We start from the raw sequence: 12985 nt of genomic DNA on the forward strand, positions 1-12985 counted from the left end.
CATTAGACACAGAAATCTGAGCTGTATTGTTTTGCTTTTTCTGCAGATATGTGAACAAAATTGACAGAAACTGATGCATTTATTCTCTCTGCATTATATTCAAACCTCAAACTGTGTGTAGACTACAAAACAAATATACCTTTATTTCTATTTTTACATATAAACTATGTATTAATGGTTAAACATTAGAAGGCAATTGTTGGTGTATATTGTGTAATATTTACTAGTTTTTCTCTGGGATGTGTGAAGCTCAGTGTTTGAGATGTTGTTCTTCTGATCAGAAGATAGATAGATAGATAGATAGATAGATAGATAGATAGATAGATAGATAGATAGATAGATAGATAGATAGATAGATAGATAGATAGATAGAATTGTACAGGTACACAGCAACGAAATGCAGTTTGGCATCTTCCAGAAGTGCAATCATGCAAATAGTGCAAATAAATATGTAGCATATTTACAGCATGTTTTATATATATATATATATATATATATATATATATATATATATATATATATATATATATATATATATATGTAAACATATGTACAGTGAATAAATATAAAGGCTGAGAGAAGGTGATGAGTTCAAATTTATAGCACCCCAAAAGTTGTATTAAGGAGATCAATGGATGAGAATATGTACTTGTTTGATCTGGGATGTGTAAAGTTCAGTGTTTCAGATGTTGGACTTTTGATCAGAAGGTGATGAGTTCAAATCCCAGCACCACCAAACTGCCACTGCGTGACCTTTCAGAAAGGTCACCTTCACCTGGCCTGTTTTATTAATAAGATCATTGGAAGTCTCTCTGGATGATGATTCCGGACGTCTGCAGTAAATGTAAATAGAAACTATTAGGGAACGTTGCCAAATTTCGCACAGCCGCCTTTCTGTCTCACTCCGGACCTGCCTCTTTAAGAGGGGCGTGTCTACGCGAACAAAACTCCGCCTCTTTATGTAAAATGCGCGCGCCTGCTCGGTGTGATAATACAGCGCTGTAGTTGTTTCCAGGATCCATAGTGAGCGCTAGCGGCGGTGCCGGTAACATTCTGATAGTGTGCTCTGTTTCAACCTGGATTTGACGCAAGAGAACTAAAAACACGGACCAACTCCACCAGAGCCCAGCACGCAAGAAATTATACATGTTGTTTTTCCAGCTTATTGCTTGGCAAGCCGCTGTCATTCGGCCGAGTTTTGGACACTAAACCGGGCTGCAGAAGAAAAGAGTGTTTTTCTTTTTTCTTTTTTTTTGCTCGGCGCAGTCGCTTTAGGGAATTTCGCAATAAATGTCTTGCGGGATACAGACTTTGGAGAATATTTTTCGGTAAGCATAAAAAAGGAGAAAACGTTTTCTATTCCTTGCTGTTTGCCTAAAAGACTTTCTGGTTAGTTGTAAGTGAATGGGTTGTGATGAGCTGCAGTGATCTGCGGTGTTCCCGCACACCAGCCCAGAGCCCCAGAACTGTACACACCGCCCGAGTCTGCTGCCCGGTGGAGCTCAGCTTGTGTAATCTAAACGTGTTGCGAAACTTTTATTTGTTTTCCCCTTTTTTTTCAGTCTCTACAATGACATTGATTTGTACTTCTTAACATCTTCTTAGAGTCACGTTTATTGGCGTGGCGTGACTGCGCCCTGCTCATTTAAATAACAGATTTAACGCTTATTAAGCTGAAATCTAATATCCCTCAACCTGTTAACAAACTCTCATGATATGAGATATGATATGATATACCATCTCTATTAATTCATATATCCTTTATTTCAAACCTGTCCTCTTTCCCTCGTTTAGGTTGCTTTAGGTCACACTGATGAGCAGCATGTGTAAGATATGATGAATATTTTCTTAATTGCTTGTCTTCTTTTTTGTTGTTCAGATCTTGTTTCTTCTGACTTGTGGCTTGTGCTCACTTCCAAAAGACTATAAATGTTGGGAATCAGTACGAGCCCTTTACCCTATGCATGCTGGGACATGGAGGAGCCGGATCAGTACCAACACTACTTCTACGACGACCACGATCCAGACGAAGACTTTTTTAAATCCACTGCACCCAGTGAGGACATCTGGAAGAAGTTTGAGCTCGTGCCCACCCCGCCCACGTCTCCTGTGAGGAGGCTGGATGAAACGTCTCTGTGTCCATCACTTGGGGACAAACTCGAATGGGTATCGCACTTCCTGGGCCAGGATGAAGAGCATGAGGCACAGTGCAATCTGAGCTCGATAATCATTCAGGACTGCATGTGGAGCGGCTTTTCAGCCACTCAGAGGCTCGAAAAGGCTGTCAGTGAGCACATGTTGTGCCAGGGTGGGGCCAAGGTGCCTCTCGTCCCCCAGATTCCCCCGTCGAGGTCACAGAGTGGTCACGTGGAATCTTTATCACTCAGCAGTCCGATGTCGGACTGTGTGGATCCCGCGGCTGTGTTGACCTTCCCGCTGAGCGGCTGCAAGAAGCAGGTGTCATCCGGCTCTGAGTCACACACCGACTCATCTGGTAGGTGCAGAGTCCTTGACCTTGATTTAGATCTGTGATGGGCCAGTACTTTTTTCACAGACTTGCTCAGAGATAGTGAAATGTGTTGTCTCTCAAGTAATCACTTGCTTGCTGAAGAGTCATTAAGTCATGATTTTTAAGTTTTTTCCAATTGTTTGGGTATGGAAGACCTGTAAATTAAAAGGAAAACCTCGCAATAGAGTGGTGAGCGGCGTCTAAGATTGAATCAGTTAGCGAATCAATAATCTGGTCAGCGTTGTCTTTTTCAGTGTAACAGCAGTGTCTGTAGGATATTTTAAATAGTTACTGTAATATCTGAGAATCTTGCAGAGGTGTTACTCCAGTTATGCGCCGGTGCCCTGGTTTCGAGGTTGACATCATTCCGGGATCCTTGTGGAATGTCTCTGTGGACTTGTGCCATGGTCCTACATTCCTGATCCTGAACAACAGGATGGGTTGTTTTACTGGTGGGGGGGGGCTCAGAGGGTGAATGGCTGTAAGAAGAGCCAATGAGAAGTGGTTGAACTGAATGAGCTGTGGAAGACCAGATGCAGAAAAGTCCAGGATAGGGTTAGTGGAGGATTAAAGTATGTTTGTGAGACAGATTAAAAATGTTTTTTTTCCAGTCTTTTAAAGCCTTAATCATGGAAAATGCCTGCTTTAAAGAAGACAGTTTTGAAACTAAGCAGTTCTTTTAGGGACAAGCAAAAGTGAAATGTCCCAATGAATATTTCATCAAGTTACTAACATTCTTTTGTAACTTGTGCATGATTTTCACGTGATGCAGTTAAGCTGCCTTTTGTCACTGAATAAATCCATTTATGAAGTAGTTTAGTAATTTTGGAAACTTGAAAGTCATGACGCAAATGTTGGCCTTGAATGCATTTGGGTTCATACCAGAAGGCTGCTTTTGGAAAGAGAATTTTTGACCAGTGTTTATTATTCTGTTATTTTATAGTATCACTATGAAGTCACACATTTAAAAAATGTTGTATAATTCATAGTAAGTGCACAAGAGTTAAATCTTTTGTAATATTGGTTTCAGATGATGAGGAGATCGATGTAGTGACTGTGGAACACAAGCATGGCAAGTCACGGCCAGTGAACTCTCGCAAGCCGGTCACCATTACGTTGCGTGCTGACCCACAAGACCAAGGCAAGTTTTTCCACATCTCCATCCACCAACAGCAGCACAACTATGCCGCCCCATCCCCTGATTCAGAGCCCCCTCGCAAGAGGATTCGCCAGGAGATCTCACAGCCTCGGCCAGGCTCTACAGCCCACACACTCGAGAGCAAACCATCCTCGCCTGTTGCATCTGTTTCAGTTCCAACACCCTCCACAACCACCTCACCTCCTGTTGCCTTATCCCATCCTGGCTCCAAATTGCAGCCATCCAGCCCTCAAAGCTCAGACAGTGAGGACATGGACAGACGCAAGAACCACAACTACCTAGAGAGAAAGAGACGCAATGACCTGCGCTCACGCTTTTTGGCGCTAAGAGATGAAATTCCTGGCCTCTTGGACTGTCCAAAGACGCCCAAGGTGGTGATCCTGACCAAGGCGACCGAGTACCTGCATCAGTTACATGTCACTGATAAGCAAAAAGCCCAGGAGAAGAAGCAGCTCAAAAACAAGTATCAGCAGCTTCTTCGGAGGATAGCAGAACTGAAACGCTCTTAATGTTCACAGATCCATGCCAGTCACAAGAACTGTTTGCGAGAGTGTTTGGTTAAAAGTGGGGATTATTTAAGAATAAAAACATCTGTACCTTTTTTGTTTTATTATCCAATGGTTTTTGCACATTTGATTCTGTAGTCAGGGGGATTAATAATCCTGGTGTGTTGTGGTTTACATAAACTTCACTGAGTTTCCCAAAGAATGCCCTGCTGATAAAAAAAAAAAAAGGGTCTACCCACAAATCTCTTCAATATTACTACAATCTTAGTCAAGGAATTCCTATCAATTTGAATTATCATGCCATTTGGCCATTGCTTGAAATGTAGCATTTAGCTTGTATGCATGTACAGCCATTATATTAAAAGTGGATTTGTGTAAAAAATTTGCATATTACCTAGTTTAAAAAGTCTTTGCCCTGCTGTGCAATTATTAATGTTCAAAAAGATTTTTACGTTTTCAAAGTGAAGTTTGTGTAGTCCATGCAATACTGAATCAGGATTGAAGTCCAACAGACAGGAAGTTTGACTGTTTGTCGTTTTGCTCATATTTGGTTTTTCGGTTTTCAAAATGTTCTTGTACTGGTGCACATCGGAGTCCATGCCTTACCGACATGACCTGTATATAAACTGATATATCTGTAATCATTTGTAAATAATAGCTCAGCTGTATAGGTATGTAAAGTGTATTATATATGCTTTCCGTTTTAATACCAAAATCGAGGTTGTTAAACTTAACTTCTTTTTTTTTTTTGTGTGTGTGTTTGTTTTTATATATATTTGCCTCCATGTGTTCTGAAACTTGGTTAGCCCACTCGGCCTAATCTTTTCTCAGAGTATCTCAAAGCTTCTATTTTTGTTAATAAAAATTAAAACAACAAAAAAATGTAAAATATTAAAACGACACTAGAACCTTTGCATCGCTAGTCACCTTGTTGTTGCCACTGCCTAATCATCTTCTGTTTTTCAAGGGGGTATATATAATATTTGCTTAGTAATTCAGAAATGCTGAGAAGAGACTTTTATAATCTATTTTCTTACAGAGTTCTGTGTTTCTTTGTGACGTTTGTCTTTTTCTGTGTTTTCTCCCACTTTGTACCCACACAAGCTCTACTGGTGGTATATGCTTCTTTTTTATTTTAAATAATAAGATTCCCATTTATTTTTTATTACAGCACATGTATTCTTCTTAGTGCAATATCCTTTGAATCACGCAACTTTACGGCTCTTGTGGTATAATGCCGCACTGCTTTCTCACACTGAAATCTTTCCCTCATTTAACTAAAGAAGCCTTTTAGAGTACCACTCTTATTCCAAAGGCTGATTTGCACATCTGCCTTAATCATTTTCAGATTCAACTTAGTCTTGAATATAAGTATATAAGTGAGTATAAATGTCCATTCTTCATTGTAAATCACTTTCAGTGTTACTATGTCTGGTCTGAATCAGACTAGGTCTGATTTGTCTGAAAAATAATCCAAAGAAAACATACGAAAGCTCATTATTGCATTTTACTGATCACTTTCTTTATACTCGAGACTTTCAGGCCACTTTATCTCTCTAAGATGCATATACCATCAGCAAGCACAACACTCTCAGTCTTAATGTTTATTCTCCAGTGGAAGAGCCAAGCTTTAAGAATTCATTTGATACTGTTAAGGTTTGTCACGTAGTGTTTCTCTTTTTTGCCGATTGTTATTTTTTATTATTGTTTGTTCTTTTTTCACTTTGTCTCTCCTAGTGGCTATTTCTTTTTACACTTGGAGCACGACAGCAGCATTAAGCACTTTGTGTTCGGTACCTCATGAGCCTATAGAAAAGAAAGAAGTTCAAAATCAAAATAATAAATTCAAAATCAAATACAATCATGTCTCTGAGCTTTTTTTATTTATTTAATTTTTAAAAAACATCCAAGCGAAGAACATTTTTTTCTTATAATTTTTAGCACAAAAATATATATATTTTTTTTTCTCATAACACAACAATTTTTATTTGTTTATTAAAGCGGTTTGCACCTATTGTTCCACTCCTAATCAAACGTGCCATTAACAGATTATGAACCTACATATTCTTGTTATTCCTTCTTTCAAATTAAATGCATTCCTTTTAGGATGTTAAATGATTACATGCATTTTGTGCAGCATCTTCCACAATCTGTCTCTATAATAACATCAGAAGAATCTTACAGCTGAAACTATTCCCAAAGCTGCCATTAAAGAAAATGTGAAAAAATCTTGTCTAATATCACATAGAGACATCCTTTATATTTTTTATTTTAATTTAAAATCTAGATATAGCTTAATTACAGTAAGTGTGTGTGTATTGGATTTGCAGAAAATGTGTTTGTATTATTTAAAGTTACTGGGTTGTGAGGTTTCTGAGCACTGTTAAACTTAAGAACCATGAAGATGGATGTAGATTGCAATTAATATTAAACAGTTTGCTTCAATGGCTTTTTTTCAAGATTACAATCACCATGAACAGTTTTCACATTCAGCATCCATCAATGAACAGCTGATAACCTCAACAATGATTGAACTATAATGAATGGACATCCGGTGATCCTAATATGAGGATGGATGTCTTTTGAGTCTGGTTCTGGTTCCTCTCAAGGTTTTTTCCTCTCTTGCCACTTGTCATTAGGGATGAACATATGAGGGATACAGTTGTATGGACGATTAAAATGTATATTAGTGATCTATTCAGTTCTGTAAAGCTGCTTTGGGACAGTCTCTATTGGTAAAAGCGCTATTTAAAGAACATTTGATTGATTTTTATGCTGCATTAATTTAGAGTTGAAGTGTAAAACTACACCGAACTTTGGAATAACCCGGAAAACGGGATTGTTAATATTCTTTTCTCCCTGTAAATCCTTTAAAGACGCCTCTCTCCGTGCAGAACGCGCTGTAGGATCTGTATGTGGTGTAGAAGAGTCTCTGTGTAACCTGCAGGACAGAAAGACGCGCTTTTTTGACAGATCACCATGGCAACGGACATCTCTTTCTTTCTCCCGGAGGCGGGGACAGCTCAGTTTCCATAGCAACCAGTCGACTATGCGTGTATTCCGGGAAGTGGGTGTGACTCACCTGGCTCGGGAAAGTCAACAGAACCACGTGCGCACCTAGTGACCAGTTATGAGGTAAAGCGAGGGGTCAATAACGCGTATGGAAAAAATTTAAAAATATATATTTTTGTTGGGAAAAAAATAGTAATCCTTATTAAAAATCTAAATGATATTATATATACTAGAGAGATTTGACGTATTTTATCATATCGACGTCATACACATTAAACACAGGATTTCCGGGAAACAACAACAAAAGCAGCTGCGTAAAATCCGCGTTTCTCACGCGGCCCCAGTGTTTCTATGGAAACTGTTAGGAACTGCTAAGATACAAAGCTCCGAGGCGCGCTGCTTCAAACGCGCATGCGCAGTGGAGGCCTGGGTTCTGCGGTTTCTGCCATCATGGCGGCCTCCAGTCTTGGTGTGCAGCGTGCGTTCGGGAAAGGCATAATTCCTCCTTTGGTCGTGGTTTTAGGGGCTACCGGTACCGGGAAGTCCAAACTAGCGATCGAGATCGGAAAACGACTTCAAGGGGAAATAATAAGCGCCGATTCAATGCAGGTTAGTTTCCAAACAAAGTGCTAGGCGAATGCTGGAAATAAGAGGAGACGCTGTATTACATAAGATCCGAATATAATACTGTATATTTTCCATATATGCCTTCATATGACTGTGCCAATTAATACTGAAATCATATACTCGAAACAGCTTTCTGTTTGAGATCTGATTGTAAAATAGGCTGGTTTGCGAACACGACCTGTCATTGTGCATGTCTGTATCGTGGTTGCATGAAACTGCTACAAGATGATTATGATGATTATGATGATGATGATGATGATGATGATGATGATGGATGCAGTTATTATTTAAAACAGAGCTGTAGCTATGCTGTTTTATTCTGCCATGTTCTAACAGCCGATCATCTGATATGCAATTTCTGTTTATTTTATTTCTAACCAGATCTGTTTCGTTTTATTCAGAACAATATGCTCTGGTGAGCTAAAACTAAAACATTGAGCTTATTCTTCTTACACATATTTTTATTCCAGTAGTTATCTGTAAAAACACTCTCCTGATTATTTAGTTTTTACTTCTGAACTTGTTAGAGCATTTATCTCTGTCCTGGGCAGAATAAGAAGCGTGCCAACACACACACAGAGAGAGAGAGAGAGAGAGAGAGAGCTTTCTTTAAGTTATTAATTAATTTATTAAACATTTCATTACAAATGGCTGTAAAATAAATCACTGTATGCCAATGGTATTCCCTTTTTTAAAACGACACAATGATAGCGAGTCCCTTTTGCATCACATACTGCTTCCATATCTTCTCAAACACCAGATGTTTTTTCAGTTGCATTTGATCCTCACAGGCATCAGAGGATTCACCCAATGGCTACTTTAAACCTTCAGGGAATTAAACTTGTGCTTTTAATTGTTCACCTCTTTATAGGTTTGTGTTTTCATCTTGTTATATCATGTTGGTTAAATAATGTGTTAAGGAGTTCAGGCTCAGAACTATTGAATAACACACACCTGCCTGTTTATAATTAGATACAAGACTGTACTTGATATGTGATCATAGTACTGTTTAAACATCTAGAGAAGGGTTAGTCCACTAAAATCAGTAAAACAAAAATCTGGAAAAGCAAGAAAAATGACTGTAACAAAAGTTGTTTTTTAACAACCAGGAGTTATTATAATAATACTTATATTATTATAATATATGATATTAATAATAATAATATATATATTTTTTTATAGTTTTCTGTAGTTGCAGTTAATGTTACCGCTTTTGACAAACTCCATTGATGAGAGACATGTTTTGAATTTGATACAGAGAGATCTTTCCTGTACATTCACCCTTAAATGTCCTATGTGTGTAACTTTTTAAACTTTTGTAAGTTTAAAAAAACATTTTTCTAACTTCAAATCTCTAGGCCAGTACCTCCTCTTTGGTTTGATGAGCTGTATTCAGCTAAAAAGTTGACATAAATAATTGGGATTGGATAAGCAGCAACAAAGGATACGGTATAGAAGCAAAACTTAGCTGGGCCTTGTTTAGAGAGCTAGAGTTGTTCTCTAGAGACAATTACCATTACCATGACTCCAATAGTCAGCCAGTCAGAGGTAGCACAAACCTCACCAGCCAGCACTGGAGTACCTGAAAAAGCAATGAAATACCTGCTTTGAGCACTTCCTCTGATTTTGCACATCTTTGCACATCAAAGTAGAAACTGTGACGGTTGTGTGAGTAGAGGAGGACACCATGAAGAAAAAAATGTCAGCAACAGCAATGGAAGCACCACAAAGAATGCATCTCTGACAATTAAATCAAGCTTTAGAGGACAATGGTGAGCATGAGAAATTGATTATAGACACTGTGGGGTTGCTTTTCATATACTGCGTCCTCTGAATATGTAGGTATTGCAACATGAGCACATTGTGTACATGCACAATCAACATGCAGACTAGCCATCTTGCATACATATGCTGAAAAACAAATATAATCACAGCCTTTGTATCAACATCCATTTCAGGTTGTTTACTCATAATTGCACACCTGTTTTACACGTGCCTCAAATTTCCACTGATCGCTTGTAAACAGATTTTGTTAACTCTGTGGTCATTTGATGCAGTCCGGGGAGGCAGGTATTAATGCTGTACATTCATGATGTTATATAAAATTTTCTTTTCTTTTGAGTAAATTGTGCATTTGGCATTTGGTTTGAGAATCAATGTCCTAAGGTAACTAGCTGCAGGTAGCATTGGATACCATTGTGTGGTATGTTGTGACTGGCTTTACTATTGTTTAGTAAATCACAGATTTCTACTTGTGACCTAGCTAACTAAGAGATTTTTAAGAGAATTCAGATTATGAAACTCAACAACACACGTATTTTTTTGCTTAAACAAATCACAATGCTGTTATATTCTTGAATCTTCAAATCATAGTTTTTGCATTTGGTTTTTGTTATTAGCTTTTATTAGCAGTGTAGTAACAGTTCATTCAAATGGTCTTGTATAGTGGATGCTTCTAATAAGAAACTAATGCAAAAATTATTAAAGTTTTCTCTGTTGTCAGTGACAATTAGTAGTTTTCCACCATGTGAGAGACTTCAGTACAGAAGACCATGTGCTTTTTGGTTTCTCTATAACATGAAAAATTATTCAATCATTCATTTTTGTAGCATGGCTGTTGAGGAAACCACTGGTTACACCTGCCATGAAGTAAATTATACCAGGAACTAGCATGGTTTTACAGTCATTCCACAATTACTATAAAATATTACAGTGTTCTTAAAATAGGAATATAATTAAATGAAATACATTATACAAGTATTGATTTTTTTTTTTTCTCTCTAGACCTAACAGCATATCCAATTGTGCTTTTGCTGACGTAAGCAATTTTTTTTATCCCACACATTATTTTTATGCCTCCGTCACTGTCTGTCAGTGGCTCTTTCTGATATTTTCATGACTTTGTAATCAAAAGAATGAGTGGTTGATTGTGGAATATACATGGAACTGTTTTAACCAGCAATTTTGGAGTTGTTCAAAACAGGGTCGATGTCACAACAAGGTCAAATGTCTGAAATAGATTTTCTGTCACACTTGATTCATATTTTTTTTTGAAAAATGATTGCATGAGTTTTTAAGTAGCCAGTTAACCCCTAATGGACTGGGGCCATGTTTAATAATACTTCAAATGGTTGTGACATTAAACCATTGGCCTTGTCTGAACTGTTAACCGGATATCTATTCATTATTTCTTAAAGATGTCCAAATAAAGCAGATTTGTCAGATAAGACGAGAAAAGTTCACTCCTTGGTAGTTTATAACTCTGTGTGGCTGCATCCTAGGTTTTTTAGAATCAGGTATTGAGGGCAATGGCATGGGGTAATATTTATTACTAATAAATGTCAAATATTAAATAAATAAAGTAACTAATAATTTCTAATTTATTTATTTGTATATATTTTAATATTAGAAACTTGTGAGGTAAGCCTGTACTGAAATATAATCATTTAAGTATAAAATTGTCTTTTTACTTAACTTTTTTTTCTGGGAAATGTAGAAATGTTGTATAGTAAAATGTATACATAGTCAAAGTGGGTCTTTTACTTTAATCACTGCACATTTATCTTTTTATTTTATGGCCAAGATAAAATCAAGGATTCTTTCCCTGAAACTAGGATTTGGGCTCCATAAAGACCAATTCACCCATTTATGAAGTGCAACACTCTTATAATTTAGGGACACTTTGCCCTTGTCTTGTGTTTCTTGACCTTGAGTTTGTCTACATGGCTGTCACCTGGTGCAGTAACTAGGTGACAATAAAGAAATTCCTGCAGCACAGGCTCCTCAGACTCTATCGAAAGTGTGTGTGTGTGGGTAAAAGTCTCGTGCTTGTGTTTAAGGTGGAGTTTGTGCGAGACTATTGTTGTGTTGGGGTTGCTGTTGCACACACACTATAGGGAAGCACCATTGTCATGCTCAGTTGGTTCCCACACTCTCTTTGTGTTGTAGAGCCTCCACTTGCCATTGCTGGCGTTCAGCGATTGTGTCATTTTCACACGATGCTATTGATACTTTCAATAGCAGTACTGTATGGGGTGCAAGCAGGATTGTTATGGTTAATGTGACTATGTTAAGTTTGTGTTATTCAGTAATGGTGGACACACCTAGTCAAACCATTGGAATGAACCCTGACCCTAAAGGTCACTGAGATCATGGTTCAAGGCTATGAGGATGAGTAAGAGCTCATGGGAACCTCGTAGAGGACTGTGTGTTATCCCAGAAAGTGGGGTAAATAGAAAGAAAGAGACTCTGTGTATCCTCTTTACTATGGGAGGTCTCTGAAGACCTGAAGGGCTGTTTAATGGGTCACTAATAAAACTAAAAGACTGAGGTGCAAGGGGAATTAAGTTGCAGGGGAATTAAAATAATTAAATAATTAATAAATATAGGAAAAAAATACACTAAAAATAAAAGAGAACGAAATGAACACTGACTGAGGTACCTTTAGCGCTAACAACATGCTTTCAAAACTCTTTCATTGCTCATAATTACAACAAGAGGGAAAACAAATTACTATAGTTATGACCTGGTACTAATTGAATAATATTGAACCAATTTGTGTCTTTCATCCTGCGTTTATCTGTCTTTGTTATTCGGTCCACATATCTAGAACACATTACATTTCTGATTTGGCTCAGGTGAGTTTAGCAGCTTGCATTCACAGAATCAAAATGCATCTTAAATGCCATGGTCGGCTTCCATCCTGCAGTTGGGTTGATTCAGGATGGCTTCTAACTGTCTAACCATGTTAGAGTTCGAACTAGCCCGATTGCATATCTAAAACTTTATAGAATAGCCTTTATTTGTCACATATACATTTAAAGCATAGTGAAATTCCCTTTCATTGCATATCCTAGCTTGTTTGGAAGCAGGGGTCAGAGTGCAGGGTCAGCCATGATACATGGTTAAGGGCCTTGCTCAAGCTTGGGGATACAGCTTGCCGATACTGGAGCGTAAACCCCTAACCTTTTACTCAGTAACCCAGAGCCTTAACCACTACGCTACCAACTAAGCTACCAAGCTCAACATCTGCACACAATTGTACAGCTCATAATGTACCTAGTCTACATAGTCTATAGTCTCGACTATAGAAAGTGAGTCAGATTGTGTGTTCTCATATTTGTGATGTGGGATCTTTGTAATTTTACCACAACACCACTTAACATCATACCT

General features: G+C 37.9%; 2 protein-coding genes across 2 annotated transcripts in view; both read left to right on the forward strand.

The window, feature by feature from the left end:
• Window positions 1-981: 981 nt before the first annotated feature.
• Window positions 982-6035, forward strand: myclb (MYCL proto-oncogene, bHLH transcription factor b). The gene is made up of 3 exons (XM_046835470.1): window positions 982-1328; window positions 1880-2494; window positions 3540-6035. Exons 2-3 carry the CDS (start codon window positions 1930-1932, stop codon window positions 4175-4177), a joined length of 1203 nt encoding a protein of 400 aa, XP_046691426.1. The 5' UTR covers window positions 982-1328; window positions 1880-1929; the 3' UTR covers window positions 4178-6035.
• Window positions 6036-7582: 1547 nt separating this feature from the next.
• The window catches only part of trit1 (tRNA isopentenyltransferase 1), a 39223-nt gene continuing 33820 nt past the window's right edge, over window positions 7583-12985 (forward strand). The window contains exon 1 of the mRNA XM_046834887.1: window positions 7583-7795. Coding sequence (XP_046690843.1) covers window positions 7598-7795 — 198 coding nt within the window. The 5' untranslated portion in view covers window positions 7583-7597. The remainder of the gene's footprint in view (window positions 7796-12985) is intronic.

Source organism: Silurus meridionalis, chromosome 22, assembly GCF_014805685.1.
Source record: "Silurus meridionalis isolate SWU-2019-XX chromosome 22, ASM1480568v1, whole genome shotgun sequence".
Classification (NCBI taxonomy): Eukaryota; Metazoa; Chordata; class Actinopteri; order Siluriformes; family Siluridae; genus Silurus; species Silurus meridionalis.

Excerpts from the sequence above, each read along its gene's own strand:
- myclb (XM_046835470.1), top strand. The coding sequence starts at position 1,930 with ATGTTGGGAATCAGTACGAGCCCTTTACCCTATGCATGCTGGGACATG. Across the intron at positions 2,495-3,539 it reads GTCACACACCGACTCATCTG|ATGATGAGGAGATCGATGTA; the intron begins GTAGGTGCAGAG and ends TATTGGTTTCAG.